The sequence below is a fragment of the Pseudorca crassidens genome, chromosome 5 (assembly GCF_039906515.1).
Source record: "Pseudorca crassidens isolate mPseCra1 chromosome 5, mPseCra1.hap1, whole genome shotgun sequence".
Taxonomy (NCBI): domain Eukaryota; kingdom Metazoa; phylum Chordata; class Mammalia; order Artiodactyla; family Delphinidae; genus Pseudorca; species Pseudorca crassidens.
In genome coordinates, this window is record NC_090300.1 from 49,367,913 (window position 1) to 49,390,389 (window position 22,477).

The window sequence follows — 22,477 nt, forward strand, 5'->3', positions numbered from 1 at the left end:
TAAGGCCAGATGCTACAAAACTCTTAGAGGGAAACATAGGCAGAACTCTCTTTGACATAAATCGCAGCAAGATCTTTTTCGATCCACCTCCAAGAGTAATGAAAATAAAAACAAAAATAAACAAATGGGACCTAATTAAGCTTAAAAGCTTTTGCACAGCAAAGGAAACCATAAACAAAATGAAAAGACAACCCTCAAAATGGGAGAAAATATTTGCAGATGAAGCAACGACAAGGGATTAAACTCCAAAATATACAAACAGCTCATGCAGCTCAATATCAAAAGAACAAACAACCCAATCAAAAAATGGGCAGAAGATCTAAATGGACATTTCTCCAAAGAAGACATACAGATGGCTAAAAAGCACATGAAAAGATGCTCAGCATCACTAATTATTAGAGAAATGCAAATCAAAACTACAATGAGGTATCACTTCACACCAGTCAGAAAAGCCATCATCAAAAAATCTACAAAAAACAGATGCTAGAGAGGGTGTGGAGAAAAGGGAACCCTCTTGCACTGTTGGTGGGAAAGTAAATTGGTACAACCTCTATGGTGAACAGTATGGAGATTCCTTAAAAAACTAAAAATAGAGCTACCATATGATCCAGCAATCCCACTCCTGGGCATATATCCGGAGAAAACCATAATTCGAAAAGATACATGCACCCCAGTGTTCATTGCAGCACTATTTACAATAGCCAGGACATGGAAGCAACCTAAGCGTCCATCGACAGAGGAATAGGTAAAGAAGATGTGGTACATATATACAATGGATATTACCCAGCCATAAAAAAGAACAAAATATTACCATTTGCAGCAACATGGATGGATCTAGAGTTTGTCATAGTGAGGTCAGTCAGACAAAGAAAGACAAATATCATATGATATCACTTATATGTGGTATCTAAAAAAAGGGTACAAATGAACAGAAATACAAAACAGAAATAGAGTTACAGATGTAGAAAACAAACTTATGGTTACCGGGGGTAAGGGAGGGGAGGGATAAGTTGGGAGATTGGGATTGACATATATACACAAAAAATTTACTTTTAATTATATTTGCTTTAGTTACTGTTAAGGGTTGATTTCATGTCCAATGACTATTGTTAACTGATGGAAATTGAAGTGTCTTAGAATCATGCTGGAAGATACAGTGAACCTACTATGGGGTTTAATTCTTCCAAAGATAGAACACTGAAAGGTTAATATGAAAGTCTAGTTCAGACTTTCTCCATTAAGCCTTTATCAAATGGTCTTCAAAAAGGAAAAGCATTTTTCATTTTTTCCCTTCTCTTTCTATTGTCCTTCTTGTTGAGGAAGGTTTACTAAAGGAAAAACTGAGAGATTCATGGGCCTAATTATTCCACAGACAGATTATTATATCTGTTAACATTTTCTTTACCCACCTCTCTTTTATTACCAGCTGGAAAAATAAAGCATCTATAAACTGTTAATTAGAAATAAAGGAACAGATTTCACTTTTGAATCCAAATCTTGTGAAGAAGAGCACTAGTAGGTAAAAAAATCCCAACTCAGTTTAATACATATAAAATGTTCAATTTAGATAGACTTTCGGGGTTTCTTTCTTTTCCTTCAAATTACAGTATATGGTTAATAGTTTACATATTGACAGAATTGTTTTATTTTAAATTTAGTTACGGCAGGCCAAAAAAAAATAGAAACATTTTAAAATAAATTGTTTTACCACAATTCTGTGGGGAAAACAGCCTTAGAATTCCAAGCAACAATATTACAGCTGAATAGTCAGAAAGTTTACATTGTAAATAAGGAAGGTCTACTGAAAATATATGGATTCCAGTAGGAAGAGGGCGTCTTAATACAAATATTTTACATTTTAATTTTGATTAAACCAGTATTTTGGATGCCATGTCAAAGACAAAGGGCATTTCAGAGGAGGAAAAGCAAGGCTTTGAGATTTTAAAGATAGCTTCCATATTTTTAAAGCATTTGCTGATTCTCTCGATCTCCAGAAGTGGTTCTAAATTTATTATTTTAAGTTCTGATTTTTTCACTGGACTTTAAATGATTTCACAATGAAGTGAGATACGTTGGATTATTTTCTCAGCTTAAGGTACAAGATAAGTTAATTGAACATTTTGTCATCAGGTGCGGGGATTCTCATCATTACTTGATCTTGTCTTGGCACCTAATTTGAGCTCAATGAATGTGCCCTTAGTCACAAGAATATCTTGGTACTGAGTCAGAAACAGAAGTAGAAGCAAGACTGTCAGGAATAGTGAAAGGAATAGGACCAGGAGGGAGAAGAGAACTTCTTTCCATTCCTTCACATAATCAAATGACATTTTTGTTTCAGCATCTTTTTTCAGAGCTAACTTTGCCACCCCCAGGTTAGGCAAGTTATGCTTTTGTTTTAAATTCTACCAAAAATCATTATGTAGTCTTTCATCATGCAAATAAACGCAAAACCCTGAAAGTTCCTAGTAAAATGGGTCAAAAGCACAAAAGCCCTCTATTCACATACAATGCAATATTGGTAATGTGGTACCTTTCCTCATCAAGAGAATGGCCTGCTAATTATTACAGTTGAATTAAAATAAAGTACACAGGTTTGTTTGTACTGGTTATTAGCACATTCTTTTTGATGAAACTTGTTTGATTTTGATACATTTGAATACATTGCAAAGTCTATCAGTTCATTATACTACTCATAAACAAGTGGATGAACTGATACATTAAAGAAACATGTAATTAGGTATGCTGGGCCTTTTTGTCACTGGGTGTTAATGAAGAAAGCCTTCTTTTTACTAATGTTCATCTGTCTTTTAGTGTTCGAAGATATTGGAGGGTTTGGGTCACACATAATTTATTATAATGCCTTCCTGGCTATATATCTTTAAAGTTAACCATGAGTATTATTTTCTATTAAAATTTAAAAATCATGTGAAAAATCATCTGTATCTGTGCAATAGAGAAGAAACAATACATATTCTCAAAAATGCATATATTATATTCAGGAGCAAATATTATCAGAATTAAAGAAGGTAGTCAAGCCATTACCTCTTCACAACTAGCAGCCCCTGGTGTACACCTGCTTTCTTATATGAAAAATCTTCCCCTTCAATTCATATAAAATCATACTAGAAGTGATCATCTTTGTTATTATTATTACTAGTATTATATATTATAAATGAAGGATGATATTAAAAGAAGTAAAATAGGATGATGAATGTCTTAAATAAGTTCTTTACTTCTCTTATATTTACCTTCAAGATTGCACTTTTTCTACATACCTAAATAAATTACAAAGGTCTTAATCAAATTAATAAAGCTGCTGAAATTGTTTTCACCTGCAAAATTTATTCTATAAATAAATGAAAAATGTTCAATTGTTTTTCATTTGACTTACGTTGCATATTTATAAGAGATTAGTTTCTTTGCTGTGAGGACTTGACTTAACTCACAGTTTGACTGAAATTTGTCCCCTATGACTTAAGTAATAAAATGAAAAAAATTGGAAGATAAAAGACTTTTAAATTCAGAAATAGTAATTGCAGAGTTACTTTTTACATGTGAATATTCCCAAAGTGAAGACTTATAATTTCATCCAGCTTCACTTGGACATAGCTAGACAGAAGCAAGGAAAATAAATGCATAAAACTGAAATTGTTATATGTGAAAGAAAAAATCCATAATTTACATGTAAGTATAATCCAGCATATATAAACTATATACATGTATATACAGTGTATGTACATATATATAATAGCACTATATTTATATAAACACACACATGATTGCCCAATTATACATGTGTTATTGCTCTTATTTCTTTTAAAAGGCATATAGTATATTTATTAAACAGAATACTTATATAGTGAAATTCATGATAGTTATGTTCTGTTTACCTGAATTTTCACAGTTGATTTTGAGCTAAGTATAAGTTATAAATGTCTAAGCTCAAATTCATATTGCTCAAATGACTTAAGATGAAGTCTTTTTATTACCATTTCCTCTCATATTATCTTGACTCGTTACAGTCATGTCTTACATTTTGTGGAGAATTTTGTTAATCATTCCTTTGTCATAGCCATTTTACAAAAATGCAACATTTATTGGCTTAGACAACATAATTGCTAAGGGATAGTACTGTATGAACAATGAATTTACACTAAATGAATCAGAATAATGTGTTGCAATGGTTAATGAAAAATCCTTACGTTCTGCAATTGCATTATCAATTTTCATAATCTAAACATAAATATTCTTTGCAGATAACAAGGGTTTAAAACCAATATTCCTAGGTAAGAAAAAAAAAAACTTTTCAAGCTCAATAATTAAACTTTTCTTGTGATCTCTCTCTAAACTTTTATTTCAAATATGGTGGTCATCATCCTTATATTTTTTTAGTATTTTGCAATTAGATGAAATAATACAGCTTTTTAAATAAAAACATAAAAGCAGTCACATAATAATACAGTATAGAAAAATAATGTGTTAAAACTAGTACTGAATCAAACTAATATTTCACTTTCAATTATTTTCTACTCACCATCTCATAGTTAAAGGGTATTACAATACATTTTATTACTTTCAAATATTATTATTATAATTTGTAATAAAATAGCAAAGAATAATAACAAACATCTGTCAGATCTGGGTCTGCTTCAGTTTAATTGACCAGCACTATGAAGTGAATTAGTAATCTACCTTTTTCTTAAAAATAATCATTTTACTGCAGCAAAAACATAGAACAAATCCTAATCATAGGACCTATATTAATACCCATGGTACTTTAAGAAAACATATCTGGTATTATAATGTAAAGCTAACTTAAGTATTTCTTAAGTATTTAGCACAGCTAAAATAAGTGGCCTAGCCAAGGGGGTAGAAAACTCCATGGAAGCAAAATATTACCTCCTTTGATACAAAATTCCATTCTCATATAAATTTATTTTCACTAAATAAATGTACTCCTAATTCAAGGGTAAAATTTATACCTATATTTCAGACAAGATATTCTTACTTTCTATATTTAATAAATAAAATATAAACATTATAATTATCAAATTATATTATAATTTGATATGGTTTATGGACACTCATTTTTCAAATGTCAAAAGCTCTGGGATTGTTAGGAATTGTACTTTAGTCTCATAATATGCCATGTTATGAATGTATGCACAGTTATTAAGGAAGTGGTAAGTATCTAGCTTTGCACTTTGAATTTTTATTATGCACATCTTTCTACTATTCATCAAAATATTTGATTAGGAGGAATGGGGACATGATAAATAACTAGCTTAGAGGGACTTCACAAATCTGATATTAAAACACTTAAAGGTTAATACTAACTCTCTGTGCCTCAAAAAACAAGACTTCTGGTGAAGGATGATTAGAAAAAACAAGGAAAGTGAGATAACTATGAAAAAGGTGACTTATGGGAAAGTAAAAAGAAAATAAGAAACAAAGAAGAATGACACCTATTTAATAGTGGGTCTGATCCTCTTGCATAAGAAGAGTTGCATTTCAATATTGTATATAGAGAAATAGTGAATCATGTCCATGGGCTTTTCTTCATCTCAACTAATTCCAAAATATACTTCAAATAATGGAGGACAAAAGGTTTAGGTATAATGTACCAAATGCAAGGTAGCCCTGAAAAGTTACATTTCATATTGATATACTTGTGTTTTTTATTTTATGGATATCTATGTTATTACCCAAATATAATTAATCAAGAGATATATAAATAGGTTGCTCTAGACATTCATGGTTTTTTTTTTTCTTTTTAAATACAATGCCTTAGTTTTATATCAGTTATGGAGTTTTAGAAGCCACTAGTCTCCTTTTTTATGGAAAAAAATGTGATGTAAGGCATCAGTGACTTGTAGTGAGTTACATTCAAAGCATAATAATAATTTCTACTAAGGGCAACTTGAGGAAACACTAGCAGAGAACACTGGCCTCACTGCATAATTCTGCAGCTACAGGTTCTATGAATCTCTGGAGCTCTGCTGTCCTCTACTGGCCTGATGAGATAAGTGCCTGCCTCAAAGCTCTCGAGTTTCTTTGTATCAGTTTAGTTTCCTCCACAAACAAGATACTGGCACCTTAAAAATCCAATTTTCTTTGGTTTCGCTCACATGTAAATGGATCATAACTTGGATTAGATTATTGTCAGGTTAATTTTTCAACATATTTTAGTGTCATACAGAAAGAAAAACTCTTTCAGCATCCTGTCTTTGTTCAAGAATGTTTGGGCCCGGTTGCAGTAAGTGGTTGGGAAAAAAAGGAGCTAAAATATAACAGTGACAACAGATCACAGAATTCTGACAAACTGGCTCCAAGGCCTTATATTTTTATTGGTTGGTGTGTGTGTGTGTAAGTAATTTTAGTGTACGTTTTTAAAAAGTATAGCAATTTCACTTTCCTTTTCCTTTATTATGTCTTTAACTAACATACAATTCATGGATCCTTGATCATGTCCTCCTAATTAATCCTGTACTTCTTAGCAATATAGTTACTGTGTTTTTTCCCAATTGCATCCTGCCTAGGAAAAATGATGCATCATTGGAGTACTAAGTTTGAAATTCATAATCCAAGAGAAAGAGGTGAACTATATAAATCAGATTTTTTTTAAATGTCCCACTTATATCCTGGTATGGGATGGGCATGATGGGTTATAAGATTTATCAATATCACAGTGCATCAAACTTGTTAATAAACTAGCTTTCTGTATAAGAAGTAAAAGAAAGTTTTTCAAAAAAAAAAAAAATGGGAGCACGAAAGGCATGGCATAGGTGGAATTTAAGGTTCAAGCTTTGTATCCTCTATATATAATGTATTATGTTTTTCAAAAACTTTTTATTAGGAAAGCTATACCAGACGCATAATCACTATACAATGATTAAACATTACCTTTACAATTTATAATCACTGAAATTACAGAATAAATATATGCACATTTCTTTTGAATCTTTGTGTGTGAGAGAGAAAACATTAAAAGTGCTTCCTACAAAGCTGTTAGTGATATATACCCAGTTGCTTTTTTATGTTTTTTATATTTTATATATATATATGTATATATATATATATATATATAAGAAAGTGCAGATGTTCTCCAAAAAATCTTGGCATCAGGATGAAGTGTCACAAAGAAGGTGTTCATACTAGGTGAGTGCCTACGGCTGTTAAACCACCAGGCCTCCACTTCAGTTGGCTCCATCCTGGAAGATGACTTTTCCCAGGGTTGGGGAGAGACGCTGTGAGCTGTACACTAGGGGTGAAGGGAAGGTGAAGCTATGGAGAGGATAGGAATGGATCGAACCCGAACTAATTAGATTGGGTTGAACGGGAGTGGGGGATGTGTTTGTGTGTGTGTGTGTGTGTGTGTGTGTGTGTGTGTGTGTATGTACCTACACCAGAAGGAAGAGGCTGCAGGTGTAGGGACTTATATGCAGAGATTTGTGATTTCGTGTGGGTATGTGTGTAAGAGAAAAACGAGTGGGTGAGAACGTTCGAGCAAGACCCGCCCCCTCCCTCCCCGCCTTGCAGTTTCCAGGCATGCAGCAAACTGCATTATTAATACATGTACAGAATCTGTGCCATGAGGGCAAGAGGAACGAAAGCCACAAATGTCAATTTGTTTTCCCCCCTCCCTGTCAAAACAAAACTACAACTAAAAACAAAAGTTACTGAAAAGAAAAAGACACATCGAGTTTTACTTAATTAGGATCAATACAACGATCCCTAATATACCTTATACATGGCACAGTCAAAGTCTCAAGTTCCAGTATAAAAAAATAATAACATTTGCTGGCAAAAGTCTGCGAAGGCACTTCATTGATTAATGATCTGAGTATGGCCCTTCCTCCGAATCATATCTGAGTGGGGAGAGCGTACATCTGTATTTTCTAGTTATCATGCGGTTTCAGTTCTGTTCAGGACAGGGAAGTTTGTGAGAATGGAGTTATTGGGACAAGTATAAAGGGAGCAAGGGATATATTTTTTCTTTTTATTTTCTTTTGAAAAAAAAGCACTAATTTATTTTTCTTTTTCTGTTAGAACCTATATGTTGTCTTCTCCAGGACTTCGAGGTAATCCGGCTTGGTTTGAAGTTTGGCCCTTAACTCGAGGTAATCACTTTTTTGGGTTTGGTGGTCTGTGAAGCCCTTTCCAGCCGAGAAGAGAAGGGTTTCTTTGAGCCTGGCGTCCTGCTGTAAGTCTGGGTATTGCATGCCAGGAGGGTGGACGTGCAGTTCCTTTAATTTGGGCACTGTGCCATAGAGACAGTCCACAAACCCCACTGTGCAGGGGGCTGGTGGCGGCCTCTCTCGGTCTAGTAGCGTACTGCCACCACCACAGCCTCCCCCGGGGGGAAACAGCACCACCCCACCATTCTTCTCATGGCGGCGGAACCCAGCCAAGTCTCCCCCAGTTCCTGCAGCTACCCCTGACACCCCACCAGTGGCTGGGTGGTGAGTCTGAGGGTGATGATGATTCACGGTCACTATGGTGTTGAGCTGGGAGCTGGACACTGCCAAGGCCCACTCCTTTTCTTTTTCTAGCAAGGTCCGGTAGTTGCTGTGGTTCTCCTTGGGTGTCTCAGCAAACTGCTCACTTCCTAGGAGAACCTCCCCCATTCCTGGGGGTTGTGTCCCAGGAGCCCCGCGTTCTGCACGCCCTGTCTCCTGGACTGATGAAACGGCCACCTCCTCCTCCTCGCGAGGCTTGTAGATGGGGTTATTGCACATCTGAGTAACAGGGTGGGGTATGTACTCGTATACATGACCCACAGGAGGGGCCTTCTCTGGGGAAGAAATAGCCGGTCGTCCCCCACCTCCACTTCCACCTCCACCACCTCCACCATCCTCAAAAAGCCGGTGGCATTGCATCTGGATGCCAGTGAGGTCCACGCCTTCCTGCCGCTTGCTTCTAAAGGGCAGCTTCTTCCGGCGCCGGCGGAGGACATAGGCAAAGAGGCCTGCCGCAACGAAGACTGCTGAAAAAAACAGAACCAGCAGGCTGAGAATCAACACAGAAAGTGGCACAGGACCCCCAGGGGGAGAGAATTCATAAGGTGATGCACTTGTTGGCCCCCCAGCAAGGTGAGAATCTCCAGGCTGAGCTGGGGTTGCTCCAGCTGGCGCGATGTGCAGCATCTCTGGGCAGAGAACTTCCAGCTCGATAGTGCGCACGTCACGGTGGGTGAGGTTCTCAGGGCTCCTGCACAGGACATCACCCACCACACTGACTGAGCTGATGGTTTCGATCCACTGTTTGAAGGGAACCAGGTCACAGGTACAGTCCCAAGGATTCTCATTAAGGTCTATCTGGACAATGGCATTCAAGTGTTCTAGGACACCAGCCACAGGAAGGTAGAGGAAGTAGTTCTTCCTCAAGTTGAGCCGAGCCAGAGATGTGCCTGCAAAGGCATCTGTTGGCAGGGTTCTCAGCAAGTTATTGTTGAGGAATAGCAGCTTCAAGTTGGGCATGAGGCTGAAGGCCGCAGGCTGGATTTCCCGGATGACATTGAACTCAAAATACAAGTAGTGTAGACTCTGTAGGCCTCGGAACATGCCTGGTGTCAGCTTCTCGATGTCGTTGCCATTGAGAAAGAGGCTCTTTAGGTTAGGCAGGTTGATGAAAGCCCCATCCTGGACGTAAGAAATACGATTATTCCCTAGATGTAAGAGATCCAAGGAAGAGAAATTCCAAAAATCAGAACGGTATATTTTCTGAATCAGATTACTACTCAGATACAGTTTCTTAGCATTCAGTGGCCTTGGAAGAAGTTCAGAAATGTTATTAAATCCTCGCTCTTTGCAGTTGACAGTCAAGCCAAGGTCATTGATGTGCAAATTACAGGTACACCCAGTAGGGCATATAATGGGAATGGGTGGTCTGGTCTGGTAAGGAGCAATGGGAGGTTGGTTTGGACCAGGGTATAAAGCTTGGGATGTGGAGGGTGGCCTTGGTGTTCGAGATTGTTTGGTGGGTTTGGGCTGTTTATTTGAGGACTTGTATTCAACAGAAGAAGCAGTAAAATGGACAGAGGACAGCATTGAGGAAGGCTTAGTTGGCCATGTATTCTCCTTGCTTGATGACAAGTGGGGAATCCCCAAACTAGCCTCCACTTCAGAGTCAGACAACAAGGGACAGAGTTCTGTCTTCCTGATTTCTCGCAGGTCCTTTCCATGGAAATGGAAAGGAGTCTCGCAGGTGATGTCTCCCACCAGGGCAGTGTAAGGAATGCGTTCCAGCCAACTCTTCAACTGCACAATTTCACATGTACAGTTCCAGGGATTTTCTTCCAGCTGGAGCTCCATCAGGCTTCTGCCAATGTGATCTAGCATTCCTCGGTAAAAAAGAACTTTTAACCTGTTTCCACGTAGGTCCAAGTGGGTTAAGGAGACAGCCTTAAATAAATTGGTTGGAAGCATGGGGATGAGATTATCATTTAAAATCAGAACTCTCAGTTTACTTAGGTTCCGAAATGCCCCACTCTCAATACGTTTAATGACATTGTAGTCTGCCTGCAGATATTCCAGACTTTCCAAGCCAAGGAAGGTGTCATTTCTGAAGATGTCTAGTTTGTTCTCGTGTAGATATAGCCTCTTTAAAATCTTAAGACCATTGAAAGCTCCTGTTTGAATGTCCTGCAATGCATTGTTCCCAAGGTTAATGGACACAGCATTATTCAAATGAAGAAAACTGTTGGTGTACAATTTCCTCATTGAATTCCTCTGCAGATATAGTTTAAAAGGTCTTGACCAGAACTCAGCAATCTGACTAATATTTGTAAATCCTTTGCTGTCACAATGTATATGAAAGAGGCTTTCTTTCACTTCACAGTAGCATGGATCAAAACAGGGCTCATCTATTTCCTCTGAGTCCTCTATCAGGGGAATCGGGGTAGTCCATCCTAAAGCAATTGTGCTTAGAAGAATTATCCACAACATCCTCCCTCTGTGAAGCAGCTCAGCTATAGAAGGTTTCATCGTTCGCGGTTGATTACAAAACTGCAACAGAAATAAAGATGCAGATTTTTAGCTTTTAGTCATATGCTCTATTCTAATTGTCTCATACATGTGGGGCTTTTTAAGAGCGATATAAAAACTTTAGTAATTGTTGAACTGACACTTAAAATAACCTATCAACATGCTTTATATGTCCTATATCTTAAAATTAGGAGATGAAATATTGTACCATGCGATGACATTTTCCTGAATCAAGCCATATTTGGTAAAGGGCATATCATGAAATCAAAAGCAGCCTTCATTGCTTCTTATAGCAAGCAAGGAAACTGCATACAGTGATTCATTTTAGGGATAGGCAGATTCAGTAATAATGGCAATCATTTGGCCATTACACCTGTTTTCCCGTTAAAAATCATATTGATAATCAGAGGTGCCTATTATGGATCTGATTGAAACTCTGATGGAAGAAAGTGTTCTTTAAACTATGGATTTCTATTCATAAAAAGACATGGCATACCCCAGAGTTATTAAAGAGTATGATAAATTATGAGCCCATTGACCAATATCAGATGTTGAGATGTATAAGATGATTGGTATCTCAGGAAAAGCTAAGATTTCTCTTAAGACATGAGCACAATATGCTTAATTATAGTGCATGCTCAGTAACACACTATACCCCAACCCCTTTTGCCCAAGCAGGTCATTAACATCTCCTTTAATTAAATGAGTTCTACATATGTGTATCATTTTGGCCGTTTAAATCCTTTAGGAGTGATTAGCCTTTCTAAAGAACAAGCCCATGCAATTGTCAGAGCTAAAGATAGTGACAGCTAAAGGATGCTGAGCCTGGGAGTGTCTGTATTAAAACACTTCTGAGCTTAGTTTGGAATGTATATCTGTGCCTTTGAGATCAACTGAGGAACCCTGCAAAAAGATGGAATGGCAGATGGTTGGCTAGAGGAGATTTGGGTAGTTAAAGGCAAGAAAGAGTGGAAACCTGGATTCTTACCTGCTGATAGATGATCTATCACATGAAATACATTTCAAAGAAAGACATTGTTCTTTTCCCATCAGAAGAAACAAATACAGTGCACTATTCTAATAATACAGAGCCTTCCTCTTTGGCTGTCTTTCCTTGCCTAATATCATCAGTATGTGAAAATACATAATAAATAAATTATAATAATACAGTTTTATTAGATTGCCCTTTCTGAGTCACTGAAATAGCAGTCAAAATTGAATTGTTTTTAATCAATAAAAATAAACGAATTTTTAGCATATATTGTCCTTCCACACAGATGCATCCATTAAGGAAATATTTTGTCAACCCTCTAACTTAAAACACAATGGTATAATTTACAGAGAGAGTGAAAAGAATAAATCTCCGCACTCAACTTGCATATGATGTACACAGCTGTAAGGAAAGGAGAACCCATAAGAAAGCAAAGAGAAATTTGCCTCAGGCATGCAATACTCAATTTTTAGAAACAATTAAATGAAAAAAGAGAGAAGGCAGATGAGGCTACATTGCAGTATCAGTTAGTCTTCCCTGTATCCCTTTTAAAATATTAAAATCTACTTAAGTTATTCCCTTTTCACCATTCTTTTTTAAAAATGCTTTTTTTGTTTTTGAGGTCCTTGAGATTTAGACAAGAAAGGCTCCAGATGTCTTTGACTTACCTATTTTGCAGGAGATTTTTTTTTTTTTTTAGCATTGAACATCGGGGGAGGAAAAAAAAGAAAAAGCTTGAGTTTAAGGATTCTCTCTCCCTCTCCCTTCCTTCCTTTTGCTGAAGCTGAAGGCAAGGGGGCTGGGGGGTTGTGGGGGGAGACCAAGGAAAAAAATAAAAGGCAGCAAGCTTGAGACGTGCTGGGAATGCAATGGGCCTTTCAATGGGTTTCTTTAGAATGCAGAACTGCCGCTTGGAACACTCAATAGAGGAGGGAGAAGGGGCTGCTGCAGGCTTCCAGCTTCGCTGCCGCCGCTGCTGCTGCCACCGCCGTAGCTTCTCTTCCTGGGTACCGGCAGCACATCATTGGGCATCCTTGGAAGGAGGGCGGGAGGAAGGCAGGGAGGAAGGCAGGCTCAATCAAGGTGCAGAATCTCGGACTTCTCTTGCGCTGGATTTTTTTTTTTTTTTTAATATGTGCTGTAACCCTGGATCCGGCTTTCCACGTCACCAAAATGAGCTCCAAGAAGGGGAACGCGCTTAGCATGGGGTCGGGCGCGAGCACTAGGAAGCCGTGACTATACAGTTTGTGTGTGAGTGTGTGTGTGTGTTTAAGGGGAGAGAAAAGAAGTGAAGGGGTCAAGATGACAAATTGTCAGAATAAAACAAGAAGGAAGAAGAGATCAACCAAGGGGAAACGTTCCTTTGGTTGGGACTGGGGGAGGGGTGTAGGCATTTTTTAATTTTTATTTTTTAATTTATTTTAACTCTAAAGGAAACCATTGCCTGACTAGTTTGCTCCTCTAGTTCCCCAAATCTCCACTCTCTAGTGTAGAGAGTTTGAAAAGTAAGACTGTCCTTCGGAATTATCCTTTTCACAGCACACACTTCCCTCCAAAGACTGGAATAAAGGGAAATTCAGGTCTCCATAGCAGAAGCCCTGAATCTAGCTGATTCTGCTTGAGTGTCCTGAGTAAGAGCTCAGGCAGCCTGAGCGACTTGGACTGAGTTTCTCCTGCATTTTGCTTCGATCTCTTTGCACCAGGAATCCTTTTGTTGTGCTGCAGCTCAAAGCCTTCGATTTCCCCTGGATTCAACAGCTATGTGTTTGCTGCCACCTCTTTAAAATCAGAGACAAACCAATGCTCTGGAAGGATACGCAGACCACTTGGGTAACAATGACACATTTCACTTCTTAAACCGGGAAAGACCTCGCGGGGATAGGGGGCAGCATTTCAGGGTTTAGATTCTTTCTTTTCTTTCCTACCACCCCCTCCGTCCCCCCAAATATTTATCCGTGATATTTTCGGCAAGGGGATGGTAGAGAGTCCTGAGGGTGGGGATGATTGAGGGAAGACGTTTCAGTGAAGAGGAGCCACCAGACCAGAGCTCACAAGAATCCTCTAAGAGGAGTTTTTAAAGGTTCACCTGATGGTTCTACAGTCCTACCTGCTGGGAGGAAATGCACCTTGGTAGAGAAGCTGGAGAGAGGCAAGTGTGCAGCAAAGGAGTCTCGTCAGCGGGAACTGTGCCTCCACAATGTCGCCCCCCAGCCCCGCAACACACGCCAATCCTGTCACCAACTCATGGGGAAGGGAGGGACTTTCTGGTCACTAAAGAACTGAACTCACTTGCCCAAGGGCTCAAAGTTAGACCGTAGAGCTGATTGTTTCTTAAAGCGCTTTTTACAAAACCCAACTTATGTATCAGTTTCTTACCATTCTAAATATATATAAATCACCCAACTCAACAAAACGTTACTTAAGAGTCAGTCATCGGATATTTGCATGGTATTTTGCATTAGAAATGACCGCACCTGTGTCTGCCACTTCACAGTAGCTGTCAGAGACTAAGTAAGCAGGCCGGCAGGATTCTCTTAACATTCCACACCCTTAACATTCCAGACCCACCCTATTTCTCCGTGTCTCAACCGAGAAGCAGACCAGCACTAATAGTCTGAGCTCAGAACGAGAGCAGTCCCTTCTCCTTCACCATCTGCCCCCGCCACCGGCCCCCACACACCACCTTCTGTACCCAACGTGCAGAGACAGTGACTGTTTCAGGGATCTTATCGGAACCCAAGATGCCATGGAATCGATGGGTAACCGGGAGGCTTCCCAGTGACAGTAAATGGCCCCCTTGGCAATCATTTTCTGTTTTCTCTTGAGCTACAACCCCCTAAGTTCTTGATCTGGGACATGTCCAAAAGGCTATTTCACCATTTTCCTTTCCTTTATCTCAGTGTAGGGTGTCTAAGCTATAGGAAGAGCTCTAAAAGTTAAGGGATGAAGGGCTCTGGAGCCCGGATTTCGACCGCTTTCTGCTGCGAGCGCCCGGACATCATTTGTTTGTCCACAGGGAGGACAAGAAGCCCTTTCTCCCCATTTTGCCCCCTCCCACCTCCCCCTCCGCTTTGCTGGATCTCCGAGCCCACTAATCTCTCCATATCTAAGATTAAATATTCCAATATGGAAGCAAAATGATCTTCCCTAGAACAAATAATTAAAATGCTGCATCATTCATTTTCTGAAAAGCCCTGAGCCTTCCAGAGGTCCTTTTCTAATCTATCGCCGGGCGAAACGCACAATGGGTCTGTTTAGAAATGGAAAATGATTAAAAGCTCAAGCCATTTTCCTTCTATCCTTTACAACACGAGCGATCCGCTGGGGGAGGGGCCCTTCGCTCCACCACCTGGCCTATTTATTGGAGTTACTTACTATTTATACTCCCCCAAGAAAAGGGGTCCGAGGGTATGTTAGTCTCCAGTACCACTCTTTCTATCATCGTCCTTACAGCTAAATATCCAGTTCAAAAATACAACCCTCTAGCACCTGTGAGCTTATAGAAGCCACCGCGGCCAAACTAAATGCTCTACAAAGAACATCCTTACACGCGAGAATGCTGGTTTCAATTAGGCAAAGTAGGAAAGGATGGCGGTGAGTACCTATCCGTGCAGAGCGCTCTCGATCTCCGAGGTTTACTCCGAGGGGCTTCCCAGCGAGAGGTGCAAACTCTCTGGGAGGCTGAATTGTATCCATCATGCAGTAGCCTGCAGTTTCTCCTCCTCAGGCACCAACTTTCAGAAAGGCCACCAAATCACGCTTGTAATCCTTTTAAGTGATTCCACCTTTGCGACTTGCAGGGAAATGGTCGCTGCATACCAATGTGAAAGCCGGGCGCACACCTAGCGCGGCAGTGCCAGTGACAGGCAGCTCCCGACCGCAGCTCTACATACCCTCGATGGCAGGCAGTGAGTGTCCCAGGACTGGGCTCTTTGTTTTCAGATCTTGGTGCTCTCGATTCAGTGGCGAGCTTCGCGGTCCCCGAGAGCCCTGGCTCGGTCTCTGGGATTGTTTGTTTGTTTGTTTGTTTCTCTCTCGCTTCCTGAAAGGTTGTCACTCACAGCACAATCCCTTCGCGAGGCCTCCTTCCTTAGGAAGAGCTGGGACTAGACCGTGCCTTCTCCGGGTGTCTTTGCTCTTGACCCTTTGAGTAGGTGGGAGTGGGGCTGGGTGCTGTGTAGATGAGAGAAGAGGATGGGGAGGAGTGGGAAGGAGGCTGGAAGGGGGTGACCAGATCCCAGATCCCAGCATTGACCAGACAGCGAAGGTGGTGGCGAGGGGGGGGGCGGGAGGAGAGAAAAGCAGAGACGGGATATGAATACAACAGTACGGCTGTACACAACAAATTCGACTTGAATTTGGGGGATCTCCGGCAAAGCACCAAGGTGAAGAGATCCGGTTGGCAGAGAGTGAGCCCCCTGACAGCTCACCATTCAAGCACCCTCACTTCTGGAGCGGGGGGCGGGGGGGTGGGGGAGCGGGGAGGAGACCGCGGAACGTTTCAGGCGAAGGAGACGCTCTCGGCAGCGGCATCATTTAAGACTGACCTGCTTTAAAAGTGCCACTTTAATGGCCTAGGAAATAACTAAAATCGGATTACACGTTACTTACCAACGTCTGCACCCAAACTGGGAGCGCCAGGTCGGGTGTTAGGAGGCAATATACCAAACGCCTGGCTGGAACCCGAATGCAAATCCATCAGCCGTCCCCAAATCGCGCAGAGAGGGAGCGGCGCTCGGGAGCCCCAGATCAGCCCATCGCCGGAGCCTCAGCCAGCTTGTCCCCCCAGCACCCCCCGGCTCCTCCTCCGCTCCAACTGTGTAAATCAGCCGCCGCAGTCCGCTCGCCGCGCATCGCAGGCAAATCCCTGCTTAGGAAGCAAGTGATATTCATCCTCTCTCTCTCTCTTTCCCTCTCCCTCTCCCTCTCCTTCTCTCTCTCTCTCTCTCTGTCTCTGTCTCTCTCGGTCACAATCTGCTAGCTCTACAAAGAAAACCCCCGTAAATCTGAGTGACAGAAAGTCAGCATTCTGTATCTGTGGATTGATTTTAACTTTTATTTGCAAATGAGAGATGGCTGTTTGGCAAATTACAGCCCAGGCCTGAGGGGTTGGGGGTGATCCAATTAATAGCATCTGACCTGTATCGGTGGGCTGTATCGCTAAACGCCTCCTAGAAGCAGTTTCCAAGTTATTTGCAGTAGCCTCCCACCTTCATGATACATAGGGTGACAGTTTGAAAGTACATGTATTTCCTCATCTGTTTACACCTGCTAAGAGGGAGGAAAAAACTGTGGGGTGAAGGGAGGTGGGGGCATTTGATGGAGATATGCTGGGTAGTAGTGACAACTTAAATAAGGACACTTGAACAATTGTTGCACCTGTGTGAAAGTATTATTGCAACATTCTATACCAACTGGAGGCGACCATTACCCCCACTGCAGAATACTAACGCAGTCACTTAGTGCTCCATTCAATCTGCAGTGTAAACCAACGCAGTTATTTTTAATAGATCCCGTTCATCAGAGACTGGTGTTGGAGAGAAGGCAGTATTCCACTAGCTCCCAAACTGAATAGGAGGTAGTCTGGGGAATCATCTCTATCTCTTACCATTCCCTCCTGAAGTGAATGCAATAAATTGTCCAAGGCAAGGGAAGTTGTGTAGCTATTATACTTGTATATGTAAAATGAACTCACCCTATTTTCAAAAGCTTTCAAAGGAACTCTAACTCAATCTTTGCAAAGAGGCAGTACTTTTATATATGAAAATCTCTGAGAAGCAGGCCTAGAGGTAAGATTTTAGCCTTTATTTGATGGATTCTATATACTGTGTTATAGCATTGTTACTCTTTACTGTATACATATAATACGACAAGTCTGGTGTCCATATTACCTTCATTGAAAGAGAGACAGGTATGGAGCTGGTTATAGTGAAAACTAGAGGCCTGTGGAATTTTTTGGAATATATATATATATATGTACACACATATATGCCAAATTTAGTATAGCAACTGTATTCGTTATGCATAAAGTGTGAGTTTATATTGCTTTTTAAAAATAACATACTTACAATGTTTCAATTTGTTCTCCAAAATACTAAGTTTCCTTTAAAACTACTTAGATTAACAAGATATCTACAGGAACCAAGGAAGTGATAAAAGTACCGTGATATCAAAACCTATTCCTTTAAATATAGCTTTGCACATCTACTGGCATGAATTTCAAATACTTTCCTCAGTATTTTCTTGGATAATAAATGCTTCCATATGAATTTTACATATGTGAAAACATGGATATGAAAAGAGCATTTGTCTCAGGTTTTTCACCCATTAGGTCTTCAAATTCACTTTTAAAGAGCTATATCCAGGAAAGGTTGCAAAAAAGATCCATTCCTATAACAAATCAGTCTGATTTAGGAGAAACCAAGCTACATCAGTAAGCTGATGAGTCAAAGACATGTTTCTGGCCTTTTCAGGTGGTTGCTCAATTTGAGGAGAATCACTCCTGGGTACACCATATTCTATGTGGGCAGGTGCGAAATCACACACACGCCCCTGAGCTTCAGGGCTGGAGGATATTAGAGTAACCCTGAAAGACATCAGGCAACATCATTCCTAAAATAGCTGAATCTCTTTAACTTTTGGAACTTTTTTCATTTTATTTGTTTTTCAACGTTATTTGTTGATGAGAGAACTCTGAATATGTTAATACATTTATTCTGAACAGATGTTGGTATGGCTTGATGGTACTAGGGAGCTACAGAAGATTGAATAGTTAGGATGGGTTGTTAGTGTTAAGAGTACTTCCAACACAAATATTTCAGGCCAGATAAAAATGTTGTAGGGTAAGTGATTGTGATGGGCCTTGGAGTGATTCTGTGTTGTGACTTTGTAATGCATTCTGTGAAGGCATTTATATGTCCATAGTTTTATTTTAATCACACATAAACTTACACAGTAAAAAAGAAGAACTCTTGTGAAAAAAACTCTTCTTTATTAATAATGCATAATGGATAAAAGGAAAATATAGATATAACATACAAAATGTAATTGTCAGTTCAATAAAAATTAAATGTTTATATTGCTGATTGACATATATTTTTGGTTACAAAGACTTTACAGCTTCATTTTTACTACTGTGACATTTTCCAGAGAGGGACAAGGGTATTAAAATGAATAAAGTAGGCATATTTCTCTTGTCTAGCATATGTTTTACTCACTCTGATTTAAATGAAATAAATACATCTTTTGAAGGATTTAAAACTAATTGAAGTAGTGCTAGTGAGTTTGTTGTATAATGGAGCAACCATCCAAGAAAGTTTCAAACTGCAGCAATTTATGATTATATACAGCATATCTAAGTCATCTTTATATTGTATTCATTTGTTTTTAACAATTGCACAAGCATCATGAAGCCTGCCTCTTTTTTTTTTCTTTGTGCATTCCAAATAATTTTCAGGCCAACAAACTACGTATTTGATTATTATCAAAAAGCTAATTGTATCCTCATTCCATCAACTTTTTATACTACTGTTGAAACAATTGAAAATATAGTTACTCGGACACACAATTTTTTAAATGGGAATTTAGCCTGCAGAAAAAAAAAATAGGCAAATAAAAGTATGATAAAACGTTAAATATTTTTAATTTTGTTCTATTGAGCTTGTTGGTGTTTATTGTAAGAATTCATAGGATTGAACAATTGATACTGAGGATTATGTACTTACATAAATGTTTATTTGTATAGATCTTCCTAAACCTCCATAGAAAAAACATGTTTGTAACATTTTATACCATGTAGAAAAAGTTCCAAAGCATTGGTAACTTTTTTCAAAAGCACCTTGTAAAATTTAGTGAATCAACAGAGATTTGTAATGTTAGCTGCATTATCATTATAACCAACAAGCTATAAATATGGAGTAGTTCCAAGATATTCAACTAGACATTGATCTTTTCTATACTGTTTCACTAAAGATTTAGAAACATTTCATAGGCATCCACTAAATGAAATCTCAGTTTATTTTTGAAGTAAACACATCTTTTAATCTCGAATGTAAACTATTTTAGGACTCCCAGAGTTAATCTTTCAATATGAATAAACTTCCAGATTTTTATCTGTAGTCTGGATTAAGCATAGAAAGCTGTTGTTTTTTTATAAGAGATTTTCTAAATGTATTTGGAGTTAACAGATTGTAAGTATTAAGATTAAAACTACTGAGAGACAAAAAAAATCCTTAAGGGACCAAATTAAGAGGAAATTAATCAATATTTGTTGAAATGAATTAAACTATTGAATAATACCTCAGGAAACTAACAATAAGTGTTATATATAATGGAAAGAGATAACTCATGTAAGTTTTAGCAGTGAAGGAAGTTTTTTAAAAAATATATGATGAGAGAAGAGAATAAGAATAGTTTTATAGCATTATAGAATCTCAGAATTAAGCAGGATTTGAAAGTTTATCTTGTCTCACTGATTATGTGATATTCAAATTCCTACTTCACTATCCCTTGCCAAGTTTTTATCTAGACTATGCTTTAATATTGCCTATGATGTGGATCATAGTACATTTCAGAGCAGCCCATTTTATTTTTGGACAAATGTAATCAATAGAGAAATGTTTAAGCAAACTGAAAAGAAAATGTTTTCTTCTACTTCCCATTAATTTATATTAATTACCCCTTGAGGATTTGTTTAAAAATCTAAGGTAATAAACTTCCTACTTATTTGAGTTAGGTTTATATTTATCCAGAAAAACTCACCTGGCAGGTAAAAATTCAAAACCAATCTTCAAGAGATGAGTTAGAGCTAGAGAAGGGGTCAGTTAAATTGATGTGATAATTGAAGCCATGAAACTATAGAATTTGTGATAACTACTAAACGGACAAGATGTTAGATGTTAGTAGTTATTTCTTAAATGTTCAAAATATTTAAACTAATTTTCGTGGAAATCTCCATGGGACCACATTTGAAGTTCTATATGTGTCCTCGGTCTACTAATTTAAAATCAACTACAGCATCATAGAGGGATAGTATTGGCATCAGCTAAAGAAGCCAGAGAGCTTAAACAATACATGTAGATGTTTATAAGTCAAATCAAATTTCCCCTGGTCTGTGAATTTTTGAAATCTATTTGAGAATGTGAATATGAAGTGAATATTTATAAACGAGGCTGATTTCAATATAAGCCTGCTGAAAAATGTTTTCCCCACCAACTATGGGACAAGATAAAAGGCTTTAATATGATCATGTGCTCAAAATCACAGATAATGGAAATCTTATGTAGAACCTTGCATTTTAGGGATAAAACGAAAATGTCATGAAACACTGAATATATATAAATGTTAGTAATTCTTAAAGGGATTTAAATCCCCAAAAATTGTTTCTTTGAATTTGGCTGCCTCCCCTATATCACTCTGCTGAGTTACTTAGCCATATAGCTTCTTTTAGCTTTTATGTTCTATCTAAATCTCCCTTCACATTTCTGTTGTTAATCAATGTTTAGTGAGTCCTGTAACTGTAACTCTGTTTTTGATTATTAAAATTGATGTTGTGTGTGTGTGTGTTCACATTTGGACATCTCAAAGTATATATGATTCCATGGGTGCCAATTTTCTCCCATCATATCCAACAAGCTTCTCTTCTTTCACAGGTGAATGGTCTGAATTTCATTTCTTCTGATGGTTATGTTTTTAAGAATTTGGTGAGTGGGAAAATGTTTATTATAAATGTTATTTTTAGCAAACGCTTTAAATAATAAGAAGAAAAAATTCGATAAACATAGGTGGAGTAGCTAAGATACCATTCACTGTTTTTTCATATGACAAAATTATCAAACAATGTGGAACCTATGATGCTATAAATTTACCCCCTCCATAAAATATCATTAAATACCCTCTAGAAAGCTTCACCAAAAATAAAAGATAAATGTTTGCATATTTAAGCATGTATTTTAATGTTGCACCCTTAATATTTTCAAAGGATAATCTGACCTAAAACTAATTTTCTTATTCTTGTTTTAATTAAATATTTTATTGAAAGGGTAGTGGTAAAATGTCTCATGTGATTAACACAGTGACAGAGTGTTTGCTAACAGCCCTACCTCCCTCCCATTTTAAAATACTTTATGATTAATTTTGTAAAATTTCATTTGAAATGCCATGAAAAGTAGCCAAAATATGTCTACACATATACAAATGATGTATATTTGTGTGTGTTTCTGTATTTGTGTGAGTTAGAAGGATGCAAAATTGGAAATTAATGGATTCCTTATAAAATCTTTGAATTTTGTCTCTAAATTTATTTCTAAAGGGGGAGGCATATCTAGTTTCAAAGATTCTATAGTATAACAAACAAAATCGTTATCCATATTAAAATCAGATATATATCCTAAATACATTTTTATTGGTATTAGATGGTAAGATTCATAGTGTTAAAAACCCTTGAAACACTCATGTCACAAAGGATCAGACAGATAATTTTTAGGAACTGACCTTTTCCTAT

At 38.2% G+C, this 22,477-nt stretch overlaps 1 protein-coding gene across 2 annotated transcripts; it reads right to left on the minus strand.

Moving 5' to 3' along the window:
* Positions 1–2,324: 2,324 nt before the first annotated feature.
* On the minus strand, positions 2,325–16,767 carry SLITRK3 (SLIT and NTRK like family member 3). 2 transcript variants are annotated; one of them, XM_067737958.1, is made up of 2 exons: positions 16,588–16,767; positions 2,325–11,006 (listed from the first exon to the last, which is right to left on the minus strand). In XM_067737958.1, the coding sequence occupies exon 2, from the start codon at positions 10,983–10,985 to the stop codon at positions 8,046–8,048; it is 2,940 nt and encodes a 979-aa protein (XP_067594059.1). In that variant the 5' UTR covers positions 10,986–11,006; positions 16,588–16,767; the 3' UTR covers positions 2,325–8,045. The 2 variants fall into 2 exon arrangements, with proteins under 2 accessions (XP_067594059.1, XP_067594058.1); XM_067737957.1 differs by lacking the exon at positions 16,588–16,767 and adding an exon at positions 15,579–16,172.
* Positions 16,768–22,477: the final 5,710 nt, after the last annotated feature.